Here is a 12144-nt window from a genome sequence, read left to right on the forward strand (position 1 = left end):
GAAGTAAGGACCTCAGGCCAGTGCTTCCTCTAAGCACGAAACAAATTTACCAGTTTCTAATAGCAATGCAGATAGTACAGAGAGAGCACAACCACAAATAAATAATCCCACATTAACAAGACATCAAGTTCAGTGAAGATTAACCTCAAAGACAGAATATAATGAAACAAATTTCAAATGGTATGGTAATGGCAAGATACTTCCAGCAATAGCATAGCCCAAGACCAAGTCTGTACCATAAATAAACATCCATAACAGCACAGATACAAACAAAATTTAAAATAACTAGTAATTTTTTACTCCCAGTAAGGCTGTTAAATTATACCACAACACAACTGTAAGGATGGGAAGCAGAATTAGTAACAATGAGAGAATTATTGTGGGTCTGAGTACACTTCAGTTCTTTCAGCGAGCAGCTAGCACTGAGCAGAGAAATTCACACAACCTCCCTAGTCATTGCTTCCTACACTACCTCAGCTGTGCAGCACTGACTGCATGGTCTAGCTTGGTTATGGGGACAGCAAACAGTAAGGAATTTAGGTTTGGAGCTGTCCTCCATTGCTTGAAGTCAAGGCCACAGGAGTGGGAAGAGCAATCTCTCAGTGACAGCTGTGGCATGATGCTCCTTCCAAGTACTGTAGGAGAGTAATTGGGGATGCAGTAAATATTAATGTGCATGATTGATTGGAAAGAGCACACTATTAAAAGCAGTTCTGAGAAAGTAACTTGAAATAGAAGGCATTTTGATGCTGAGAAAGGAAACGTCTAAAAGGAAGCCTTTTGCAAAGGTGCCCATAAGCTCCAGGGCCCTACAGGAGAGTGAAAATGGTGCCTGTCTCTGTATGAGTGTGCATTGTATTGCAATAAAGTGAGACCATCCCTTTCACTTCTCAAAGCTGGCAGCCTACGGCAAACTGCCCTGCTCACCTCACAGTCTCCCTCAGATGGCCTTGCTGTAGTCAAAATAAAAGACAGAATATATGTACACCTGAAAAAAAACACGTTGCTTTCTACTTCACCTAAGGCTGAGGAAACTGTGAGACTGACTTAGAAAAACATTTTGTAACTGAATTTGTTTAAACTGAAGAACAAAAAGATGATGCCACTGAAAGGGGGAAAGTGCTTACAGGTGAGAAGATTTTTCTACAGCTGAGAGGATTTTCCAAGCCTGCTGAGGAGAGAATTCATGCCTAGTTTTAACACCTTCAAATTAAAAACTAACTTGAACTGAAGAGAAAAGAAGTTATTATTTCATTGTTCAAGGAACAAACGTACTTTGAAATACATTGAAAATGGAGACACAGAATTTACTTTGCATGTACACAATCACTGAAGACAGTGGCATCTCTGCCTTGATATTCTGATGATCAGAAGTGTTTGAGTCCTTCTTCGCAGTAGCATATCATACTCTGGGAATTCTTGACACCAATGGTAATTGTTGTGCCCACAGCTCCTGCATTGCTGCCCCTCCAGTCACACAAAACCACCAGCAGTCCAGCAGATGGCTCAGATGAGGATTTAATTACTGTGTACATTCCTAGATCACACATACATGTATATACCTTTCCATCATCTCTTGTAATTTAATGCTATAGGGTAACCTTAGCAAAAAAGCAATTGCATTCCAACAATTCCTACATTTAGCTAAACAGGCAGCAGCTTCTATTCTCCACAGGGAGTGCTAGACCTCAGTTGAAAATGAATTAAATAATAATAAAAGGGGAAAATAAGAAAGGTAGAAAATAAATAAATAAATAAGATACCATTCCCATGTTCTCCTATAAACATGCTCTGGTGATAGTTTAGCCACAGCTGACAAATAAGCAGAGGTTATGGAGTTTGATTAATACAGATTGCAAAAGAATGTAACCCATTTTAATTTTCTTGAAAGGAACATTGCAATTTATTTATTTATTTATTTATTTATTTATTTCTGGAAGTACACTGTTTAATGAGCAGTGTGCTAACTTCTACCTCTAAAACTAAGGTAACATAGTTAACATAATAATTTCAGCCCAAGCAGACAGGCAGTAAAATATGAATTATATTTTAGATTCTCCTTGCAGACAGCCACAAAGAAATACCAGAGAATTATTAATAAAAAATGGAGTTATATGAAGTAAAATAAGAAAGTTATGTCTTAGCTCATGAAAGTTGTTTATATGTTTTCATGACAGTGTTTCATAAGATTAAATTATGCTTCATTTAGTCTTAGAGCTGGGAGTAGTACAAACCAAGGTTCAAAGCTTAATAATGTTGCATTATTTTAAACAGTGTTTTTCTTGGTATTCAATAAAACACAAAATCAAAAAACAGTAGTTTAAAGGAATTGATAAACTACAATAATTTGGAAAGTTTAGCATGTGACTATAGTTATTTTTTAAAATGTTATAATTATAATTAATTATAACATAATTGAAATTAATTACAAAAGTAAATAATTGAAAATAATATTCTTCTTCATTATCCTATATCAGAATTCCTGGACTCTGGGATGTAAAAATTACCTAAATATGTAGACAGAAGGAGAAGTCTAGCCAGTGAGGGAAAAATATGTAACTCATATGTCACAAAAAATATTATGGAAAGGAAAAAAAATCTTTTTTCTCTATAGTCTGCAAAGCCTTTGATGCAACAGTCTGCAAACGTACATACCCATTTGACACCCCACATTCCAGAACTCTTGAGGATTATAATTTGAAGAATTTGTTCTTGTCCCTTTGGGGTAGATTCTTGTAATGAATCGTGAAGTATGTGAAACAAACTCATTACCTGAAAAACAGAATGATAAAACTTTGGTAAGACAAACTTTATTTTGTTTTATTTTGTTTTATTTTATTTTATTTTGTTTTATTTTGTTTTATTTTATTTTATTTTATTTTATTTTATTTTATTTTATTTTATTTTATTTTATTTTATTTTATTTTTAAAAAGGGAGAGAGATCCTATTTGAATAAATAATAAGAAAAATATAATAATCTGATCCAGCTTTTTTGTGTGTATGCTTTTTTCCTTTTTTTTTTTTTTTTTAATCATTTCATGGCTTTTCTACACAATACAGTAGTATATGTGACACTTGGAGATATGTTTAAACTCCTGTTTTTAAACCTTAAAATGTGGGAGTATAGTGCAGATTATTGTTAAAGGTTCAATAACTGAGGATCATTCCTTCAGGGAAGTATTCTATTTCTTTACCTTTTTATTAGCTAAATACACATCTTTGACACTAAAACCCACTACGTTCCCCTGGAAAATGGGAAAGACACAAAACAGGAAATTTGCTTAAAAGCCCACTCATTCTTGAATTGTTCAATTGGAAGAAAAAAAAAATCTATCCTAAAACAATTTAAGCTTGATTGCTGTTTTGAGGTTTAAGTAAATAGAATGAATAATCTCAATACCAGTGAGCAACACTTTTCTAAAATATACTTAACTGACTACTTTGCAATCTTCAGAAGATGTTAACTATTCAAGTCAGTTGAATTTCTTGCTCCTAGCAGTGTTCCTTCCCCCCAAAAAAAGAATAAACCACAGAGATGTGGAAAACCTAGAATGATTTCTATCTGAACTATTCCAGTTAAGTGATTAAATAGAAAGCTTTACACTTCCAGGATCACCATTTTCTTACTTTCCATCCTCTCCCTGCCCCCTAATTTTAATACAAAATACTTTTAGATTTACAAGATTGCTAGACAGACTAAAGAGGACTTTGACTATGAACAGCTGGCAAAAACCTACTTGCTTTAATGTCATTCAGCACCATTCACCTAGCCAACCATCGATTCATCTCCACAGAGAAGTGGGTGGCAGCTGGACTGGTCCTAAATGAATGGGTTTGTGGCAGACTTCATTCTCATGTTCTTAATACTCCCTGAAGACTGCCAGTAGACAGCTGGAGTTAAAACAGCAGAAGCTGCACCAAATGGAAATATCCCAACACAGAAGGAGTTTTGAATAATCCAGCTTGGCCTGTGTGAAAGATGTGGTGCAATGGAACAGACTGCTTGCTATGGGGTTTATTCATTCTTTCATGTGATTTCTTTTATCTGCAGTTATCATCAGAGCCAGGGGTACTACATACTCAACTTCTTTGAGGACTACAAACAATGTAAGGAAAAAAAATCTGTTCCTTACATTTTTCAAGTATTGACTGAAACTATTAATTCATTTGATGAAGGGACAAAATGAATCAAAAGGTATTCATGCATTTTGTATACTGTGTAAATATTTGTTCTTATAAAACTATATGAAATTAAAACAACTTTGAATTTCAAATTTGCTCACAAAACCCACTGAAAACATAAAAATGCAGTTCAAATGATGAGGTATTTCTAAAACAATCTTATAGAAACAACCAAATAAAATTGGACATTGTGCATTTCATAAAGATTCCTAACCCTTCCAATTCCTAAGCAATGAACCATAGCATGGTAATATTTATGTGGTTAAATCAAAAGAAATTACCTGAATGTTTAACAAATTTTCGCGCTTTAACCTCTCCAATTGAATTATTTTCATAGCACTTCTGATTAGCTAGTGAATGCTCGAAGCTTACAAACTTCTCAGATTTGGTATAAATCACAAGGTCTGACAACTCAATGGCAATCTTTATCTTCTTAATCTAATAATCATAATATGAAATAATGTAAGAATAGCAAAAAAAAAAAAAAAAAAACACACAATAATGTGTATGTCATGATTATTCTTAACGATTCAGAAGAAGCATCACATTAGATGCATAAAGCATTAGGAAAAGATGTCACAATTAATATCTATTTGAGCTTAAGATATGATTTTTGATAGTAAGAGGTGATCCAGTCAGAGACAATAAAGGTTATTGTCCTGTGTTCATCACAGTAGGTATGGAGTGAATGAAGGGATGCTTCCAAGGCTTCCTGGTTTAGGGCTGGACAGCTGTTGGAAAGCCGTAACATTTCCCTGCTTTTGAGACTGGTATATAAACTAAAGTCATTTTTCATGGCTTTTTGTAGTACTCATTTAAAATATACGTCCAACTTCATATTCCTAAATACATGAAGTGCTAGGAAAGCTATACTGGTAGGAAGTACTTGGAGGGGAAAAAAAAAAAAAAAGAAAAAGGAGACAGCATTTATGTTAACAACACAAACTCAACTATAAAAAGTAGATATCAGGAGAATATTTTACCACATCAAGCAAATCAGTCATCAGTGCATTCCTCTATGTATTGTTCTGAAGTTATGTAAACTCTGTACTTAATCAAGATGGAAAGTTCTCTAGCCAAAGTCTTTGTTTAGTCTTACTTCATTACCAAAGCAAGCAAAAACAAAGGCTGGTGTACAGTGGAAGTGACTTGAAATTCTTACAAGCATTTACTTCTTAAACTGATGTACTATGTGACCTCTTCATTTGACTTAACATGTACTTATGAGCCAATCAGTGGTAGTAGCCAGAAAAGAGCTGCTGATGTTAATAATGTTTACATTCCATTTTAGCTTTTGAAAGCAAGTTCTCATCTGACATAATTATAGGAATTGCTAACTCATGGCTCTTAAACTACACAGAATTTAAGCATGTTACTTATTCTGGTGCTATGTCCAAAGAGGAGCAATAGGAGTCTACTGTCACAGAATTCCTGAATAATGTAACTCTCTGGATGTGGAAAGCAGTGATGCAGCCAAAGCCTACAGTGTCACTAGAGTATCTCGGGTGTGGATTCAAATATTCTTGTGCCCTCCTAATGGAGCAATGGAGTAGGGCACCAGAATAAATACTCCCAGTGCAATAGAGGGGGACTCCAGACATCATGTTCTCTTCTGCCTGTGCAATGTGGCATCTCTGGTTGCTACTGATCGAGATGTATGTGGTATATGTTCTGGTCTGCAACATGATATTACAAATATATGTGATCCTCTTATCCAGAAATTTGTTCTTCCCTGTTCAGAGGATTTCATCCTTCCACAGAATTTTTCCTTGCTATATCTCCATACCAGGCAGAAAGAGAAAGAAACAAAAATCTTGAAATTTAAATCACTGAGGAAAAAAAAAGAAAAAAAAAAAAAAAAGACACTGAAGAATCCACTGCCTCTCAGCAAAATGCTGACTTCTGAGAAGCATTGACAGTCTATCTGTATTCATATAATCATAGCATGATGTGCAAAGATGTCTGGATATTAGGTGCTTCCTGCCTGCCTAAAAACTTGAAGAAAGCAGTTTGAAAGCTGGTGGAGTGATGGGTTTCCATGGTACAGAGCTACTATTTGGTTAACAAAATGAGTAAGTTCAATTTGAATATCAGAAAGAAAATTACATCCATTTTTTATAGTGTCTCTTTCAGAAGTAGTATTTAATGTTAAGTCTTTACATAATAAATATTAAAATACCTTTTCTATTATAAAAAGTGCTTAACAAAGTTCTAGTGCAACCAGAAGTCTACACCTAATTTTATGTATAAATTCAGAAGAGAATTGGGGAATAGGGGAACTGTTCAAAATCTCCAAGACAGACTGGTGGACTGCAGGGTAGAATAGAAAACTGTGTCCTTCATCGTCAGGAACCACTGTAAGTGTATTTGTGAAGTTACAGGAGGACCTTGGGACCAACAAGGAAGGTGGGCCTATTGTGTTAGTGAGCACCCAGGATGAGCAAAAGACTTGAAAATGAAAAATGCAGATGCATTTTGTAGAGGATCACAGGGAAGGCTTTCTTTGTTGTTGAATACTAAAACATGCTCCAGTTGGAGTTGTGTGAAACAATCAGGAAAACTCCAAAACTGTGAGCTGGAAATTAGTATTTCAAAACATATTACTGTAAGCAATTTTAAAGCATGCTTTTTAAATTGAGTCTCTATTCTGAGATATAAGCTATATTCCTTCTTAAAAAAACAAAACAAACAAACAAACAACAACAACAACAACAAAACAAGCTGACACAGAGCTATGAGTTTTCTAAATTAAATCAAGATGGATGTTTTTTACCTTTGCCTTTTTTCGGGGTGTTGATGAAGGTTTATTTTCACCTTTTCTTTTTGAGGAATTACCCTTTGGCTGAAGAGCGGCTTTCTCATCAGTCTCATCTTCTTCTGATGAATACTCCTCTTCAGAAATTTCCCCTGTCTCACCATGACTGTCCTGACCTCTCCTGAGCATAGTTTCCTCAATTGTTCCAACTTTCTTATTTTTTACCAATATTTTGAATTTTAATGCCTGTAGAAAAGAGATTAAATAATAGTAACTAGAATTATGTGTGGATGAATTGTAGGTCTTCATATCTAGTCATATCAAGATATCTTGTTTAACCCTCTTTCAAAGCTGTTTATTATATATAATGAAGTGAGGTAGCACAAAGCAGTGAATGCAGTTATAAATGATGCAGGTTTCAAAAGCAAACAAAACAAACAAAAACAGACTGGGGATCTAAGTAAATAATTGAATGTGAATATCTAACCACACAACAGGGAAAAAAAAATCTCCACCACACAGATATTGGAGCTATGATCAAGATTAAGGTAAGAAGTATCAGAGGTGATGACCAGTTAAAACATAGGAATTCTATTTATTTATTTATTTATTTATTTATTTATTTATTTATTTTACTAAGCATTAATTCATTTTTATATGTAGACATATAGACATTTATTTTACCTTCATTTGAAGATTTATTTTTTTTAAATGCTAACTGCTAAAAGCTGCTGTTTGATTAGTACATTAGTGCATATCTATTTAACACATTAATTTAAAACTTTTGATATTATGTTATTGTTGTTGAGAATAGAGTCATGCTGAGCTTACCTATTCAGGCAAATTAACAGAACTTGGTAATTTGTTGCCTGAGAGTTTTCTCTGTTTTATGTCATATTTAAATGGACATGTTTCATATGAAGCTGAGAGGACTGAGATTACTATCACTTTTGCTAGAGAAAGTAAAGACCTCTAGTCCAGTAGTTAGTCATCTATCAATAAGGGTTTTCAGAGATTATTAACTTGGAAGTAGAATTTTCTAACAGCATCTTACTCAACCAGCATAGTGCTTTGAAAAACTATACAAATCTTTATAACCGTTATTAAGTTGAATGCTGAAGATATCTCTCATTTTTTCTCTGTACACATTTACTATGGTGTTGCACAGCCTTTCTTAAAAAGAATCATCTGAGTATCCAGACACGGATATGGGGAAACATTCTGTAATTAAATGAATAGCTAGTTCACAGCATATAGTGCTCAAATCCATGAGTTTTGGGGAGGAAAGAAGAAAATAAAAGAAAACAAACTACAGTAATATTAAACCTAAGCTTGTTATTTGAGAAGACTGAACATTATCTTTTTAGACAGTCATGAAGAGGAATATTTGCATTAGTATGTATATAATTTGATTAAGTTTGGATGAAATATAGAATTATTCAAATGATCATTTCTTTTTCTTTATTTTTTTTTTATCTAGTAAATTTTCACTAATTGAATAACAAAGTATTTTTTCACTAGTAAGATCACTAATTCCATAATGAGGGACTTGGGAAAAATGTCATTAACTTTTATTTCCAATAAGATGTCTTTCATCTATGCCTCTGATACTTGTAAGTATGAATCTCACTTATGAAATAATCTTCACTGTAAAACAGCAGTTATGTAGTAGACATTCATCTTTACCTCTGTATACAAGAACTGTCAATGAGTACCAGAACTTATTCAGGTTCTTGGATAAAGTGATCCACAAAAATATTCCATAAGACTCAAATGCAATAGTGAAAAGGAAGGCTATACTGTGGGAAAGTTATAGAAACAAGGAACGAACACATTAAATAAAGGATAACTGAACTTATGTGTGTGGCAAATATCGCATTTTAACATATCCATTGAATACATATGAAAAACTTGAATGATAGAAACATACATGTAAAAATGAAGTTTTATAATAGAAATGAGAGATGTGGGGAATGAAATTGACATTCCATTTATTTAAATTGCTGTCCTTGTTGCTGATAGTCTCCTTATTCCTTCAGATCCAGTATTATTAGTGCATCACTGTGCCAGTGGAATGAGATATCCTATGCTTAATATCTATCAATGTCATGCTAGTGTAAGATTTGATTAGTCTCTCTGCATGGGTGATTCAGAATAAGGATGCCCTTTAACAACTCCTTCATTTCTTATTGATGCACCCATTCTTTTTCTGTGATATTTTTAGAAGAGTTTTAATATAAGCAGTATTTCTTAAATTTTAAAGAGTTCTGAATTTTCTTTTGTATATTTTTATGTCCCAATATTTAAAAGCTATTCTATCCTCATTTGATCTGGTGTTTTGATGTTCATAGGTAAGATTTAATTCTACAAATCAAAAATTCCTGGTATATAAAAAAAAACTTTTCCATGGATATATTAATGACTGTTTTATGTAAATTTGCTTTAAGTAAAGGAAGACCATAGGCTGGGTCATCAGATAAAAAGTAGCCAGGAAGTTTTGAGGCAAATAGTTTCTAAATTTGCTTTGAAATTTTAAGGCACATAGTTTCCAAAATTATTTATTTATTATTATGGAAAATAGGTAAATACCCTGAGGTAGAAAAAAAAATGTAAAGTTAACATTTTAAAATCATAGTACTCTTTTCAAAAACAGTTACAGAAAATACTGTAGGAAGAAGAATTGTTTTTCTAATTTGGGGCCAGAAGCAGATTCCAATAACAGTTAACCCAAACCATTAAAAATCGAACATGAACTGAAAAAGACATGCCAGACATTTTAAGTCTGAAATTCTAATAGATCTTCAAAAGAACTTATAAAAAATTTATGGTTACAAAATCAGAGACTATGTGAAATTTGAGTCCTTTAGTTGGCAATCAGCAGTGATAAACATTTAGCATCTTTTTGAATAACTGTGTCTTGAATCTTTTTAGCAGATAATGAGCTGAAAATCTGAAGACCCACTTTTTTAATTTGAATGTAAGACACAAAATGTTTTGAAAATACACCTTTACTATCTATGAATTTATAAACTGTAAACATATTTTTAAAAATATATATATGTAAAACATTATAAATCTTCCTTAGAGCATAATGGGCACTTGAAGACTGGCAAAAGTAAACCTCCAGGTACAATCAACTGGGAAAAAATATTTAAATACTTAAATCAAGAAAACTTAGTTCTTGTACTAAATATGCTTTCTGGTAGATTCAATGTACAACATAAATCAGAACTGTTGAACACAATACTCCAAGAAAAATTTACAAGCACTTGGAATGGATCAGACAAACTCACTTACTGACTACTGCAATTAATGTTTATATTAGGAGCAAAAATTCAGCGCTCAGAAACACACAGAACAAAACTTGGAATTATGACATAAGGATAAAAAGAGAAGTAGAGCTTCTTCTATTTATATTCAGCATGTCCTCTCTTCTTTACCGATCAACTTTCCGTGCTTAGTAAGAAGAATATCAAATCTTGAAAATCTTGCTAAGTAACAAGGTTAAAATCAATTTAAAGTTTCAGATAAAGTTTTAATTTCAAGTGTTATATTACTGGTTTAAATACTGATACAGGGTAAAGATGGGACACCTCTCACAAAGCCTAACATGGAGGAAGCTTTTGAGGCATTGACAATGTTTATCTTGAATGAAAATAACAGGACAATATTGTTAAGTACAACTGTTACACAAACAAAAAAATCCAGAATTCTTTGATGATTCTGGAAGAGAATTACATTAGTAATTCTACTAATTAGTAAAATTGTGAATGGATGTCTTCGTGGCAGCCTTATAAATCCCAGTAATCAAGATATTTTAAGCCAAAACTACCAGTAAAGTCTGAGCTCTGAGATAAAGGGATATATCAGGAGCACCTCCTAGGTATCTTCTATCAAAAGCACCATTTGATTTGGATCTTGTAGAACACTGAAATGTGAATGTAAGTAGGAAGCCATATATGAGCTGCATGAACCCCTTGATTGGATGAGCAAAATTAGGAACAACAGTAGCTAACTATTAAGGAGGATTTCCACACTAGCAAGTTAATGTTTCAGGCTCATGAGATGGATAGAAGCTGTTACTGAAGGTCCTTGCAAAAGAAATCTGAGAGATAAGAGAAGCAGGTCTGAATTAGTTAGTCCTGAGTCAAATTAGTCCTGAGTCAAATTTCTGAGGGATCCTATAGGTTCTACAAACACATTGTTAAAAAGCATGGTAAAGACAAGAGGTGACCTGTTAATAAGCTAGATTAGAGAATTAGAGTGCATAACCTTTTTTTTTTTTTTTTTTTTTTTTTTTCTGTATTTTATATTTCTTCCTTTTTATTCCAATGATTCCAATGTTTAACGGACGTTACAGGTTAATATCTAAATACAGATGAGTTACACAGGAAAGTTTCAAAAGAAGAAACTGATTTCAAAGCTTTCCCTTCTCACTGGATACAAATATAATTATGAATATGCATTAAGCATTTGCTAGTAAAAGTACTCAACTAGGCAGAAACACCAATTCTCTTGACTGCATTATTTCTAGTGATTTTTTTGCCAGGTGAGTTGTTTGGTCTATTACATTATATTCAGTTTCTAAGCAAGTGTATTTGTTGTACTTGAGCCATGCTAATGAACACTCTTATCACTCTGTTGAATCAGTCTCATATCTGATCAACTATAGTGAACTTTAATCACCCTAATAATTAATACATTTTGTTACACTTTTATTAGAAATTGGAAGACTGTCAGGCTTAAAGAACAGTGCTTTCTGTTACCTGTGTTAACAATTCTGATCCAATTTACTTCCTGGCTTTACTAGCTGGCTTCCTACAGAATTGTGCGCCAGATGAAATAGATAAAAGTAGAACAGTAACTGATATAGGAGACAAACAGACCTTTATTATATTAACTGAGAATTTCTCCCACCAAGAGCAGTTTCAATTGGTTGTTTCTGGTTCCATAAGATCTCTTTTGTACTGCTTAAGAAAAGCAGACTTAAGACCAAGAATCTGTCTCACTCAAAGGATAATGAATTTACCTAAGCCTTAAATGTGCACAAGGTCCCTAGTTTTACAGATATGATTCAACTACTTCTTTTGAATGTGGACTAAAAGTGTTTCTTCAAAAAGATGCTAGCCAAAATTTAAATTTACTACTCAGTTTACAAATTCAGTCTTCTACTGGAGAATAAAATTCTAATACTTTTTCTCATGTG

The 12144-nt window shown here is 33.2% G+C and overlaps 1 protein-coding gene across 1 annotated transcript in view; it reads right to left on the minus strand.

Annotated features, from left to right (window-relative positions):
• The window catches only part of PLCZ1 (phospholipase C zeta 1), a 49248-nt gene that overhangs the window by 17848 nt on the left and 19256 nt on the right, over positions 1-12144 (minus strand). Inside the window, exons 7-9 of the mRNA XM_032207536.1 lie at positions 6957-7184; positions 4465-4621; positions 2656-2772 (exon numbers count right to left, since the gene is read on the minus strand). Of these exons, the coding sequence (XP_032063427.1) occupies positions 2656-2772; positions 4465-4621; positions 6957-7184 (502 nt within the window). The remainder of the gene's footprint in view (positions 1-2655; positions 2773-4464; positions 4622-6956; positions 7185-12144) is intronic.

This window comes from Aythya fuligula, chromosome 1 (assembly GCF_009819795.1).
Source record: "Aythya fuligula isolate bAytFul2 chromosome 1, bAytFul2.pri, whole genome shotgun sequence".
NCBI lineage: Eukaryota > Metazoa > Chordata > Aves > Anseriformes > Anatidae > Aythya > Aythya fuligula.